General features: G+C 43.4%; 1 protein-coding gene across 2 annotated transcripts in view; it reads left to right on the top strand.

Annotated features, from left to right (window-relative positions):
* The first annotated feature begins 5136 nt into the window (after positions 1-5136).
* TET1 (tet methylcytosine dioxygenase 1) overlaps positions 5137-15377 on the top strand; it is a 129046-nt gene continuing 118805 nt past the window's right edge. For both annotated transcript variants that reach the window (XM_087863065.1, XM_045783367.2), the window contains exons 1-2: positions 5137-5375; positions 13049-15075. In XM_087863065.1, the coding sequence (XP_087719191.1) occupies positions 13171-15075 (1905 nt within the window). In that variant the 5' untranslated portion in view covers positions 5137-5375; positions 13049-13170. The remainder of the gene's footprint in view (positions 5376-13048; positions 15076-15377) is intronic.

Below are 15377 nucleotides of genomic sequence, written 5' to 3'. Positions count from 1 at the left end.
ATGTAGTGATTCAACAATTCTATCCATTACTCCATGCTCATCACGATGGGTGTACCCTTCAATCCCCATCATGTATTTCACCCATTCCCCCCACCACCTCCCCTCTGGTAACCACCAGTTCTCTATAGTTCAGAATCTGTTTCTTGGTTTCTCTCTCTGTCTTTTTTTTTTTTTTTTTAAGATTTTATTTATTTATTGGACAGAGAGACACAGTGAGAGAGGGAACACCAGCAGGGGGAGTGGGAGAGGGAGAAGCAGGCTTCCCACTGAGCAGGGAGCCTGATGTGGGGCTGGATCCCAGGAGCCTGGGATCACGACCTGAACTGAAGGCAGCTGCTTAACAACTGAGCCACCCAGGCGCCCCCTCTGTCTTTTTTTTAACCTTAGCTCATTTATTTTGTTTCTTAAATTCCACATATGAGTAAAATCATATGGTATTTGTCTTTCTCTGTCTGACTTAGTTCACTTAGCGTTATACTCTCTAGATCCATCCATGCTATTGCAAATGGCAAGATTTCGTTCTTTATTATGGCTGAGTAATATTTCAGTGTGTGTGTGTGTGTGTCTCTGTGTGTGTGTGTGTGTATCATATCTTCTTTATCCATTTTTTTAAAAATTGTTTCAAGATTTTATTTATTTGAGAGAGAGAGAGCACACATAAGCAGGGGGAGGGGCAAAAGGAGAGGGAGAAGCAGACTCCCCACTGATCAGGGAACCCCCAATGTGGGGCTTGTCCCAGAACCTTGGGATCATGACCTGACCTGAAGGCAGACACTTAATAAACTGAGCCAGCCAGGCACCCCTTCTTTATCCATTCTTCTATCAATGAACACAGGCTGTTTCCATAATTTGCCTATTGTAAATAATGCAATAAACATAGGAGTGCATGTATCTTTACAAATTAGTGTTTTCAAATTCTTTGGGTAAATATCCAGTAGTGGAATTAACTGGATCATATGGTGATTCTATTTTTAATTTTTTGAGGAAACTCCATACTATTTTCCTCAGTGGCTGCACCAGTTGGCATTCCTACCAATAGTGCAAGAGGGTTTCTTTTTCTCCACATCCTCGCCAACACTTGTTGTTTCTTGTGTTTTTTTTATTTTAGCCATTCTGACAGATGTGAGATGATATCTCATTGTGATTTTATTTTATTTTAGACTTTACTTATTTATTTATTTGACAGAGAGAGAGACAGCCAGCGAGAGAGGGAACACAAGCAGGGGGAGTGGGAGAGAAGCAGGCTCCTAGCAGAGGAGGGAGCCCGATGCAGGGCTCGATCCCAGGATGCTGGGATCACGCCCTGAGCCAAAGGCAGACGCTTAACAACTGAGCCACCCAGTCGCCCCTTTCATTGTGGTTTTGATTTACATTTCCCTGATGATGACTGATGTTGAACATGTTTTCATGTGTCTGTTGGTTATCTGTGTATCTTCTTTGGAGAAATGTGTGTTCATGTCTTCTGTACATGTTTTCACTATTATTTGGGTTTTTTGGTGTTGAGTTGTATCAGTTCTTTACGTATTTTGGATACTAACCCTTTATTGGATATGTCTTTCGCAAATATCTTCTCCCAGTTAGTAGGTCGTCTTTTAGTTTAGTTGATTTTTAAAAAATTATTTTTACTTTTATTTATTATTTATTTATTTATTTATTTTAAGTAGGCTCCATGCCCAATGTGGGGTGTGAACTCATGACCCCGAGGTCAAGAGTCACATGCTTTGCCAACTGAGTCAGCCTGGTGCCCCAGAAGCTTTTTATTTTGATGTAGTCCCAATAATTTATTTTTACTTTTGTTTCCCTTGCCTCAGAAGACATATCCAAAAAAAAAAAAAGGTTGCTATAGCCAATGTCAGAGAAACTGCTGCCTGTGCTCTCTTCTAGGATTTTTACTTTTCAGGTCTCACATTTAAGTCTTTAACTCATTTTGAGTTCATTTTTGAGTATGGTGTAAGAAAGTGGTCCAGGTTCATTCTTTTGCATGTTGCTATCCCCAGTTTTCCCAACACTATTTGTTGAAGAGACAATATTGCCAAATTAAAAAATTTTTGCCAATCAAGATTATATTCTTTAGGAAAGAAGCTGTGTGTGGATGTATGTGTGTGTGCATGTGTGTATGTGTATGTGTGTGTATGTTTGAGGAGAGTATATACATTTTTTCCCAGGGCACTGCCTAAGGTAAATTAGTAAGCAGGGCAGCCAAGATGAAATTAGTTATATCTTGAGGCACCTGGGTGGCTCAGCCGGTTAAGCCTCTGCCTTCAGCTCAGGGCATGATTCCAGGGTCCTGGGATCACTTTCTTTTCTTCTCCTTAACATAGTAGACACTATGTTATTGACTAGTTCCTCATGAGTTGCTCAACCTTTTAGTTTCTGCTATAAATATCAGACCCCTTTTCTGATAGTTCCAGATGGACCTGATGATGGTTGGCGAGATGTTTAAGACTCAGATACCAAGGTGGATGTAAATATCATGTACATGTGGAGGTGCCTGGGTGGCTCCATTGGTTAAGTGTCTAACTCTCGATCTCAGCTCGGGTCTTGATCTCATAGTTGTGAGTTCAAGCCCTGTGTTGGGTAAATAAATAAAAAATTAATAAATATCATCTACATGCTGATGACCCTCAAATCTGTTTTTCCAAATGAAACCTCTTTTCCAAAATCAGAATTGTCCCAGACTTGGCCAATGGGAGTGATCTATACTTTTTTTGGCATATAGAGTTTCCAATGTTACACTGTTGTGAAACGCAGTGAAATTTTTGTGTTGCCACAAACACAATCTCACCTGCAGGGCCTTTGCACTTGCTTTTTCCTACACATAAAATCTCCTCCAGCTCCCTCCCTTATCTTTTTCAGATCTACTCAATGAGCTCATTGCTGTATTTGAAATTGCAACTTTTGGGGCACCTGGATGGCTCAGTCAGTTAAGTGTCTGCCTTCAGCTCAGGTCATGATCCCAGGATCCTGGGATTGAGCCCTACATCGGACTCCCTGCTCAGCAGGAAGTCTGCTTCTCCCTGTCCCTCTGCCTCTCCCCCATCACCCCCACCCCCGGCTCTGTCTCTCAAATAGATAAATAAAATCTTTAAAATTGCAACTTTCCCCAGCACTCCCTGTCCCCTTCCCTGTTTTTCTCCCCCTCCCTCTAACCATCACCATCTGACACACTATATATATTCTGTTTATTTGCCTTCTTTATTTTCAGCCCATCCCCACTCTATGATGGAATGTAAGCTCCACAAGGACAGAGGTTTCATTCTGCTACTGTTGTTTTCCCAAAGTTCAGAACTGTGCCTGGCACATAGTATGCATTCAACTAACATTTAGGGAATGAAGGGAATGAGTGTTACCATGGACATTTTTTTTAAAGATTTTATTTATTTACTTGTCAGAGAGAGGGAGTATAAACAGGGAGAACAGCAGGCAGAGGGAGAAGCAGCCTCCCGCTGAGCAAGGAGCCTGATGTGGGGCTCGATCCCAGGACCCTGGGTTCATGACTGAGCCACAGGCAGATGCTTAACAACTGAGCCACCCAGGTTTTCCACCATGGACATTTTTCTACATCTTTATGTGATTTTCCCATTTCAATACTTTTTAAAGTTAATCATTTCAGTTAATTGACAAATGCCAGGATATTGCTATTTCATGATAATCTTTTCACCTTTGTTCTCTTTTCTTTTTTTTAAATTTATTTTTAGAAAGATTTTATTTATTTATTTGACAGAGAGAGAGAGAGAGCACAAGCAGGGTGAGCAGCAGAGGGAGAGGGAGAAGCATGCTCCCCACTGAGCAGGGAGCCTGACCTAGGGCTCCATCCCAGGACCCTGGGATCATGACCTGAGCTGAGGGCAGATACTTAACTGACTGAGCCACCCAAGTGCCCCTGTTCTTTTTAAAATGTTCTTTCTTTTTTGTTTTTTTTAATGGAGATCAAGTTATGAGTCAAACTCTCCCAACATTCTTTTCATCTAGGTCCTAGGAAATTGTTTCTGACAAGGTATTAATAATTAGGCTTTTGGAAACATTGAGAAAAATCCATTATTGCAGATAAGGTTTATTTCAAATGCCACATTTTTTACTTTCTCCAACTATTTATCTGACTGTAGCCCTGAAAACACTGTAGGGCGGTCATTAGTTTGTTTGGCTTGCCAACCAGGATTTGTGTTCCTCCTGTTTAAGAGGCAAATTTTATTTATCTCTGTATACCTATATCCTAGCTCAAGAATAAATTTGAATGAATCAATCCATGAGAAAGGTTGAAAGTTTAGGAATCTTTCTCAAGAGAACAATCTGGTTATGCTTATTAAAGCAAGTATACCAAAGAATAAAAATTATGTGCAGAATGGGGGTAGAACGGTGTTGAAGGTAATGATAGGATGAGTCTTTCTCTCCAGCTGAAGTTTTGACGTGGGAGGAATGATAGTTCCACGAACACCATTTTCCTTATCAGTGTGAGCCCATGAAAGATCTGGATTCCCTTGTCTGTGTCATGACTGACTGCTGGAAGAAGCAATAGCCATCAAACATTTAGGGAGAAATTCCAATGCACCATTCGGTCTTAATTTGGGGTAATGCCCCTGGTTAATCCTTCTAATGCTCAAAACTTACTTCTTCTGGTGCCTTCCTTGCTCCATCCATAAAATGAATATGATCACCCTTAATGTACAAGGGCCAAATAGCTAACAAAAATGTAATGATGACCTTTTCAGACATCAAGTGTAGAGTCAAGGGAACACAACCCTCCTCTGGCCTCTCTTTGGTGTTGAGGGCAGTTTACCATCATCTGCAACCCAGATATTGCTCAATTGTGTCATCTCTGATCTGGCATTCCCTTGATCTGTCTATAAACATTCAATTTAGAAACCCTAAAATTTGTCTCTCAGCCCAAGAGCCCCTCCGAAAAAAAGGTAATGACAAGAAAACCTTGACACCTCTCTTCCGGTCCAATACTCTCTTTTGACCTTAAAAAAAAAAAAAAAAAAAAAAAAAAAGGTGTTGTGAGAGAGGAGGGCGAAGGGGAGGGGTAAGGGTCGAGAGGGGAGTCCAGCTCCAGTTTGGGGAAATCCAGCGCGCGTTTTGACTCTAGCTCAGTGGTGCAGGGTCCAGCAAAGGCAGAGCCCCTGCTTCACTCCCTGAGGTCTGTCCTGGGGAGACACTTCTGCTCCGGGGGGCTGACCTGGCGGGGAGTGGCAGCGCAATCCTTTCCCGCACGGCTTTGTGCGCGCAGCCGCCAGCCCCTCGGCTCCCGGGTCTGCCCCCTGGGACAACCCCCTGCCCCGCCCCAGTCATGCAACTCTACCTGCCTCTCCTCTGTGGACCTTTGGGAAGCTGCCGCCCACCCCGGGGGCTCGGGCCCTGACCCTGCCAGGCAGCCGGTAGGTGTCCGCCCTGGGCCCGCTCCCGCTCCTCGCGCCCGCCGGGGCCCTGGGCTCCCAAGTTGTGGCGACCAGCGCGAGTCGGAAAGTTTGCCCGAGGGCTGGTGCGGGCTTGGAGCCGGGGGCACGCGCGCTGCCCTCCGAGCCTGAGCGGGCCAGTGGTGAGCTGGGGCCGGGGCAGAGGGCAGGGGTGCGGGGACCCTCACGCCGAGGCCGGAAGGGGGTGCGAGGGGCGGTACTCGGCTGGGGCTGGGATGAGGGCCAGAGCTGAGCGTCCGCGGGTCCTCGGGGTCCGCAGGGGTGGGCCCACTCCCCGCGGCGACCCCCTGCCCTGAGCGGCGTGGGGAGCTTTTGTTGCGGGTGGTAAACAATGCCCCCGGCCGGAGGACGCGGCCGCCTGCCCCCGAGGCCCAGCTTCGGCGCTGGATGGGGGGGAGCGGGGGCGGGGGCGCCGTGGGCTCGGACCTCCCGCGCCGCTGCAACCCGGGCTGGGGGAGGGCAAGTGTGCCTTCGGGGATCCCTGAAGGTGCCGGCGACCCAGGCGCCTCTTAGGAGAGTTGGAAGTCCGGCACCTCAAGACGAGAAGTAAGAGTTAGGGCAAGTTGCGGGTGGGGAGCCCGTCCTGTCGTATAATCAAGCCCACCCTCAGATTTTCTCCCTCCCCCATGCTGGTGTGGGAGACAGATTCGTTGGGAAACATTTGGCACGTCCCTCCCTGAGCATGTCGGGGAGGGGACTCCAAGGATGAACCTTTAGAGTGGAGGTAGCAGGGGAGTCTGACCTGAGGTGACCCGGAGTTATACCGATCGGCGAGGAAGGGAATGGGGAATAGAATTAGTGTTCTGTCAAAATGGCTTTTTAAAACCTCTTTCTGAGCGCCGCCAGGTCGCCGATCCCGCCAGCGTTGCCGCGCGTCAGTCCCGCTGGCGGGATCCGGGAGCTGGGAGGTGCGCGGAGCTGGGTGCTGCGGACCCGGGGAGGGGCCGGATTCCGGCCGGAGCCTGCGGCCGGGGGCGCCAGCACTTCACGTGTCGGGGAGGGAAGGGGCTAGACCTCTCTCCTCTCCCTCTCTCTCCCCTTCCTCCCTCTCACCCATACCCCCAACCGATTGAGCTTCTGGAAAGGCTGTATGCAGTCCAAACAGTTCCACAAAAAGTGGTCAGGAAGTTGCCGGTCGGCCCCAGTAGCCTTTCCACATGAATGGGGAACCCAAATTGAGCATTTCTGACCCAATAAAAATGAATGTGTTACCAAGAGAACAAATACTTCTTGAACTAGGAGACTTTCTGCCGCCCCCAACTCGTCCTCTTCCCAAACTAACCATTTTGCGTCGGTCGCTGATGTGCCACTTCTCTCCGGTTCCGCTCTCCGGTACCAGATGAGCTGCACAATACATGGGAATGGACAGTTTGTGAAGAAATGAAGCGTAAGTGCTTCGAGATTTGAAGCGAGTGAAAGATGAGGTGCACAATTTAGTGCCCGCGGGGTGCGCAGCGCGCCGCTCCGGGATGGGTTGAAGGGCGGCGCTGTAGGGCAGCAGCCTCGGGTCGGCCCTGAACCGAAATGTGCTCACTTGCCCTTGTCCTCCTCCCAACAATATTTAGTAAAATAAATTTAGTAAAATAAAGACGGTGGCTTCTTTAGGCCTCAGGATGTCAAGCACACACATACATGTATGTATGTATGTATGCAAATATATATATATTATTAACCAGTTAGGGCAAGTGTAATTTAGGGCATATCAGGAATTTATGACAACAGTTAATCAAGGGTGGTACACGCAGGTAGGTGCATAGATAAGGAAATGTTGGAGGTTAGTCTGTATAGTTTCCAAGAACTAAAAGACTTCGGTGCTGTGATTTTGGGTGTGTTTCCTGATTTTAATCGGTTTTAGATTACGCTGGTTAAAACCTTCCTTTCCCTCCCCAATTAAGGGATCTTAAATAGGTTGGTTGTAGCCTCTGACAGTGTTTAAAGCCCTGTTATGATTTCAGCTAAACTTCAGAATCAAGATATAGGGGAATTACTGGCACACACTGTCCCTTTTTCTTTGCAAAAATTAGTAGCTGAGATTTACAATTCTTCAACCACCACTTACCGTTTTAATGAGAGTTAACTATCGTACTCAGCTCTGGTTTTCCAGAATTGATGGGTCGGAGGTTTGGATCACCGCTGTTCCTGCTCTTTGTTTCTCTTCCCTCTCCAGTCTTCTTTATCTGGTTTGTCCATCCCCTCCCCCACGCTCTCTTTGCATCTATCTTTCTTTCCCTGCACACTTAAATTTCTTTTTTCCCTCTAGGTCTTTCTTCTTTGAGTCTTCAGCATTTTGATCCCACTTATCTTTTTTATATTCTCCCTTTATTACTATAAATTTCTTCCTCTTACTCTGTCTTTTGCTCCCCTTCTCCCCTTTAGACTTTTCTTCCTTAGGCTTTTTACTATTCCACTGGTATTTTACATTTTTCTTGTTTTTGGAAGAGCCGTTCTATCTCCATTTTAACTTCTCCCTTCCCTTTTCTGTGGCCCTCTTAGGCTTTTTTTCCCTTGGCTCTCTGCAGGGCAGCAGGGGTGTTTTACATATGGAAGGAGCCTTTGACTAAATCTGCTGGTATTCTAGTGAGTTTCCTTGAACAGCCTTTCCTTTCGCAGAGGGTTCTCACACTTCCTGTGGTAGAAGACTATCTAGGAACTGCAACCAGCCCGCCCACCTCCTCTTCCTTTAGATGTAGAATTTAGTGCTGGACGAAACTAAGTCAGGTGGTGTCTTTTAAAAGAAATGTTTTACATCTTCTATTTCGCAGTCAAGTGCAGTAGGCTGAACGGAGTGACCATGAAATCAGAGCCTCTTTTGCCTCGAGCCCTACGGATGAGAATACTCACCACTTTTTTGGCCACTGCTGGTAGTGGGAAGGGTTGCAGTATAATTTTAAATTGACATGCGGGCTGTCTGGTTACATCAGTTCAGCCACTTCCTGCCCAGGGGACTTCAGAAGATCCAGAAGGAGGAGGGATGTAGATGGGAGAGGATTTTCTGACGTGGTGCTGTCAACATCGTCCTTTACAGACGACGGATAAAGTTTAGGAAGTCAGCCTTTCATTTTCTAGGCAAGGGGATTACTTCAATAATTACAAAAAAGGCCTTCTGTAGGGAAAGGTTGACTACTTAGTAAGCTCAGATAATAGTGATGAAAATACCTGATCCTATTTGTTGACCAATTTGGTTAGGTAAGTTTTAAGTTACTTGTGAATAATTAGCAGATCCTTACACAGGCACTGTTTACCATATTCACCCTGGGGCCCGCTCCTGCCACTTCTGTCCTCTGTCTTTAGCTTTATATTCTCTACTTTAGGCTGGCAACATGTCTTTTCATGGTTCAAATTTTATGTTGGGCTCTTATCTCCTAGCTTTTAATGTTTGGATGACATATGCTCTAGTCCCCTATATCACAAGGACATTTTAGGAAAAATAATTTTTATTTTTGGTGCCCTCTGGTGAAAAGTCTTGCTAACTAAAGTTTTGCATCCCACAGTGATTGGATTTTTTTTCTTTGGTTCATTTTGTTTCTCTTTGTTTTCTCAGGGAAATAAGAACCCACACAATAGTATCAATTAATTGCAAATAATTTAGGAAAAATAATTTTTATTTTTGGTGCCCTCTGGTGAAAAGTCTTGCTAACTAAAGTTTTGCATCCCACAGTGATTGGATTTTTTTTCTTTGGTTCATTTTGTTTCTCTTTGTTTTCTCAGGGAAATAAGAACCCACACAATAGTATCAATTAATTGCAAATAATTATGGCCTATGGTATATGTTTAATAACAGCAACACTAGTCTCTTACTTTCAGCTTTGTTCATGTTATCCTACAGCTATCTCCGTAGCACTCAGACTCTTGGATATATTCTAGGGTAGAATAAAACTGATTTTGACAAATATTGAAATGTCAGTATTCATCGGAAATGAAAAATGGAAAAAAATGATAAATGGAAGTAGAATTAATTTTTAATTGTAAATATACCTTTTTGTATGACTTAAGTACTCTACAATAAATAAAAACACCGAAAAAGGGGGAAATGAAGCATTTAACAATGTTTACAGATTAATAAGGAAAATAAATATCAGGAGATCTGTGGGGATAATTCTATATTTAAATATGTGCCTATTTAATAGAATGGACTACATTGTTTTTTTACCCCACAAATATTTAAAAAAAAAAAAAAAAAAGCTTGCTGCCTCTCCTCCCAGAGTTCAGCCCTGGAGATAACTTAGTTTATCACAAAAGAAGGTCACATTTCATCAGTGGAGCCAAGGGTGATAAAATTAGGATCTTGTGGGAGCCCTTATTTTGTTCCTGATTGTCTGTTTCTTTGGCTGGGTGGTACCCAGTGGTTTCTCCCCTGCAGTTGGGTTTTTCAGGGGTCATTGGCCTCTTTCATGATCTCATAAAAAGGCTGTTACCATTTAAAGAGGCCACATCTTCCCAATCCATGTTGCTCATACCTTTTCCATTTCCTTGGTAGGCTCTTTTTCAGGAGATAAGGTTTGAATGGTAAACATTATCTTAATTACAAGTCTGAATTTCTAAAGCACTTTAATTTAAAAATATAAAAGAATATATGAGACAGAGATCAATTTATAAACTACTTTCATAGGCAGATCCCATGACACCTTCTGGCATATCCAGATTACTTGCCTACATATGTGAATTTTAATTTTTGTCGCTGATTGCAATACCTAGATTATATGCTCCTAATAATTTTTTAGCAATGTAATCTTGATACAAGAGATAAAGCAAGCTTATACCGATATTGTTGAATTACTAAAGAATGGAAAGGATTGCTTTTTGCTATCTGAAAAAAACATCCTTATAAAGACTGCTGACTTTCTGGAGATTAGAATTGGAATGTCTTTTGTTTTCTAAAAATACTGGTACAAAAAGCAGTGGTCTTTGGAGAAAATATCCTACAGTTTTTCACAGCCAAAAAGTTAGTGCAAGCCAAAAACTTTTTTTTTCTTTTTTTAAGAAAAGGGGGAAGGCAGAGAGCTTAGATGCCAAGAACTCAAGTGAAGTATTCTCTAGTCTAGTGTTTGTGTTTAACACAGATTTATCAAACTTATTTTTCTTGTGGTTAATGTTATCACTAATGTCTATTTAAAAAGTCTGTCTTAAAGGCACAATGCTTTGACTCTAAATCTTGTGCTCTAGGATTTTTTATTATAGTGCCTGGCTTACAGTGTGTTAGGTGATAACAAAAACAAAAGAACTAGATCTTGTTTTGCAGGATATGGCAAACTGGGGGTTAAACTGGTTCTATAATAATGATAACAACCCTTTAGCTTATTTTCTCTTGTTATTTTTTGTATTTTGGAAGTATAAGCAGCCTTTATTTTTTTAGCTCCCATTTATTATTAAACACCTATTATATGCCAGCCCTGTGCTAAGTGTTTACACATGTCATCACATTTATTCTCATGGTAACCCAATGAGGTCGGTACTATTATGCTTCCTATTCTATTACACATAAGGAAACTGAAATATAGAGAGACTGAGGAATATATCAGAATCACATGACTAGTAAGTTTCTGAGCTGGAAACTGAACCCAAATCTGCCAACTTCCAAAGTCCTTACCTTACCCCCCCCCCCCCCAACCTCAGATCAATAGGAAGCCTCCAGGCTTTCCCTGTAGGAGCCCAGTGATACCTCAAAACAACCTCATTTCAGATGTAGAAACTGTGTTAAATAGGTTCTGGAAGGACATAGCTGTTGATCACTGATTCAAACTCACAGCTTTCTGATGGACACATCTCTAGCTACTAAACCAACCAGTGCATCCTAGGATTACCTGGATCAGATTAGTACAAGAAAAACAAATGCACAATTTGAGAATGATGGAGGGCTGTCAAGTTTTTACTTTGCCAAGTAATAATGGTATAAAATAAACCTATCACTACCTTTTCACAAAAAGGACTTTTATTACTTTTTTAAAGAAAGGACATTTTTAAAAAGATTTTATTTATTTATTTATTTAAAAAGAATTTTGAGAGAGTGAGAGAGCACGTGCGCGCACGAATGGGGAGGGGGAGGGGCAGAGGGAGAGGAAGAAGCCAATTTCTGGCTGAGTGTGGAGTTCTGGCAGGCCAGAAGCAGGGGTAGGGGGCGGGCCTTCATTCCAGAACCCTGGATCATGACCTGAGCTGAAGTCAGATGCTTAACCGACTGAGCCACCCAGGTGCCCCTATTTATTTGAGAGAGACCGAGTGAGCCTGAGTCTGGTGGGGGGGGGGAGGGAAGAAGGGAAGGCAGAGGGAGAAGGGAGAGAATCCCAGTCAGACCCTCCCCCTCCCCCCCCAACCTGAGATCAGGACCCAAGCTGACCCCAGCTGAAATCAAGAATGGGTTGCTCAATTGCTAAGGCACCCAGGCACCCTGAGAAAGGACATTTTAATGAGAGAAAACTGGAAGGCACAACTTCAGAGTAAAGAACAGTTGTTTAAAATGAATAAATTCAACTTCATGAGAAACATGTTACTGCCTGGTTTTCCTGATTGTGTCACAGACTGTTGATCACTTGGTTGCAGACCAGTTTTTGGTAACTACCCTACACCACTTTCCTATTAACCCAACAACCTGTCAACTGTTAAAGAACCCTCGCCCACTCAGTTGTATCACTCTTGATCTGTGATCATTAGAGAGTATATTGATACATCTTGTATGGTGAGCTTTATTCTTGTTCATAGTTTGATTTTAGTCTGCATTAGGGTAAGCAATCTAAGGAGAGCAAAGACAATTAATGATGGCTCTTAGCTCCCTTTCATTTTCTTCTTTTTTCTTGCTAATAGTTGCTTTCCTAGTATGCTTTACTGTTCTAATTATCTCATTTTCTCTTTATTTCCAATTTCCTTGCCTAGGCATTCATCATGAGACTTTTGGGACCCTTGGTAGAAGGGATTTTAGAACCAGCAGTCTTTGGATTAAGTCGGGTGAAACAGAAAAGAGGGACATCATTTCTGGGTGTGGGCGGTGCCCACCACAATGCCTTCCTTATACATAGTAGGTACTCAACAGATATTTGTTGGACCCGTGAGTCTTATTTGTAACCTAATCTGTCAATACTAACTCCTCAGATCTTACGCTATTTTTGTGTGCATGTGTAAAGCTCAAAATTTGTAGATTCTTAATTGGAATGTAGTATTAATATTATTGGATCTCCAAGTAGAGTTTCTTGAATTACAATAAGGCTCTTCGTCCTCTGGTTTTGACAGCTTTACTGTCCAACACATGACACCTGTGCCTGTATGGCGATGTGCTGAGGAAAGAGATTAAGAGATAATTTCTGAAGTATCTAAATTTGTAAAGATTGGGATTTGATCTTTAAACTACATGTAACTACAATAGTTGTGGTTTCTAATACAGAATAACCCCCTTGCTTAACCTGTGCATTGAACTTCATCAACTAAATCAGTTGTCACAGTAATTAAAGGAGCTTTATTTGTGAATCCAGGGTTTAAAGGATACTTTAGTATCTTTTGTGTTTGTCGTATTTGCTTTTGCAGTAAACATTCTTAGTGCCCTAATTTTGATTAATAATTGTTAGTAGATATTCTGTTTCAAATGGGAGAATACATAGGAAAAAAACTCACTCCCAATGTTTTTTTTGTTGTTGTTGCTATTTCAGACCAAAGTCTTGTGTCACTGAGCTCAACCATGGTGCATCCAGATTCTCCTCAGAAGTGAGACTTTCCAAAGGACCAATGACTCTCTTCCCTGTGCCCTTTCATTTTTTCCTACTCCGTAGCTATGTCTCGATCCCGCCATGCAAGGCCTTCCAGATTAGTCAGGAGGGAAGATCTAAACAGAACGAAAAGCACCCAACTGAAGAAGACATCTAAGGCAGCCAACAAAAATGTGGCATCAGTCAAGACTGTGACCCCTGGAAAAGTAAAGCAATTAATTCAAGAAAGAGATGTTAAGAAAAAAATAGAACCCAAACCACCTGTGCCAGTCAGAAGCCTTCTAACAAGAGCTGGAGCAGCACGAATGAATTTGGATAGGACTGAGGTTCTTTTCCAGAACCCAGAATCCTTAACTTGCAATGGGTTTACAATGGCCCTCCGAAGCACCTCTCTTAGCAGGCGACTCTCCCAACCTCCAGTGATCATAGCCAAACCCAAGAAAGTTCCACCTCCTAAGAATTTAGAAAAGCAACATGAATGTGATTATAATGTAGTTACTGACATGGGAGTAAAACACTCAGAAAATGATTCTGTTCCAACGCAAGTCCCCCTAATTGCTCCCGATGTAGAGAATCTAGTCGGTGTACAAAATGCATCTTTAATTAAAGGTGAGAGCCAAGAGACAACCCAGTCTTGGCCCCAAAGGGTGGAGGATTCCAAAGTAAATATCTCCAGTCACAGTGGCCCTGCAGTAGAGATCCTTTCTGGGTCATCGGAAGGGACACATGGTGGTGAAGGACTATTCTCTAAAGAGACATTAAATAATATCAGCGATTCCCCTAGAATGTTTGCTCAGGACACTCTATGTGCTCCTTTGCTCCAGAGAGCATCCCTCAAGGTTACTTATGAAGGAAACTCCAGCATTCAGTTAGAAGATTTGGGTTCACGAGTAGAATCTCTTAAGCTATCTGATTCTTACCTGGATCCCATCAAAAGTGAACATGATTGCTACCCCACCTCAAGCTTTAATAAGGTTATACCTGAATTGGACCTTAGAAACTGTTTGTCCATTGGTGGGTCAATATATCCTACCTCATTGATAAAACTCCTCTTGGCAAGCTCAGAACAAGAAACCCTTGGTGCTAAACTAGATCAAGAGGTCCTCAAAGCTACCCCAGATCAACAGGAAATTCCTGATACCACCCCTGTCGTAGGACAGGCTTTTAGTGCTGTCCCACATCGGTGGGAAGTTCCTGGTGCTAACATAGTTCATGGAGAGGCTCTGGATGAGACCCCAGACCCACCAGAGATGCCTGGTGCTATTCCAGTCCAAGGAGAGGTCTTTGGTGCTATCCTAGACCGACAAATCCTTGGAATGGGTGGTGGTACTGCCTCAGACCCACCTATCTTTCTTCCAGCTCCTCTAAACCCAATTGCTACCTATAATGCTCTCCCACAATGGCCTGAGCCCCAGAGCACTGTTTCATATGGGCTTGAAGTCCAGGGCGCTGTGCAGATTTTGCCTTTGGGCTCAGGTCACACTCCTCAGCCATCATCAAACTCAGAGATAAGTTCGGTACCTCCAATAATGACTATTAGCAATATAGAAAATGAGAAGCAGGTTCATATAAGCTTTCTGCCAGCTAACACTCAGGGGGTCCCATTAACTCCTGAGCAAGGACTCTTCCATGCTTCCCAGGGCATTACCCAACTCTCCCAGGCTGGTCCCAGCACATTGGAAGGAGGGAGCTCCCAGATCAGCATGACCAGCGTGGTTGACATCAACACCACAGTGGTGTCTAGGCCAGTGTCACTCGCCAGTACCTCCTCTCCTCCTTCCTATACAACTTTGCTACCTACTTTGGAAAAGAAGAAACGAAAACGGTGTGGGGTCTGTGAGCCCTGCCAGCAGAAGACCAACTGTGGTGAATGTACTTACTGTAAGAACAGAAAGAATAGCCATCAGATCTGTAAGAAAAGGAAATGTGAGGAGCTGAAAAAGAAACCGTCCGTCCTCGTGCCTTTGGAGGTGAGTAAACCCTCAAGGGCTTGGAGATGCCTGTGAGGCTCAGTAGAGTGATCTGTGCAGAGACAAGGTGATTCAGAACTACATCCTTTTACTTTGGTAACATTTTGTATTATCTATAAGCATGTGTGGATCTCCCTGAAGTAAGTCTTGTGCAGTGAGTGGTACATTAGCTTAATTTTAGAATTTATCTCAGAAGACTAGAATGTAAAGTGTTCCCATTACGGAATTTGATGGAGACAGGGAAATGACATGAAATGTGGTTTTGCAAAGATTTCCACTATACCTTATTTTGGATAGTTGTG

This window comes from Ursus americanus, chromosome 6, assembly GCF_024610735.1.
Source record: "Ursus americanus isolate L20-20 chromosome 6, mUrsAme1.1.p, whole genome shotgun sequence".
Taxonomy (NCBI): Eukaryota; Metazoa; Chordata; class Mammalia; order Carnivora; family Ursidae; genus Ursus; species Ursus americanus.
This window is presented reverse-complemented; position numbering and strand designations above follow the sequence as displayed.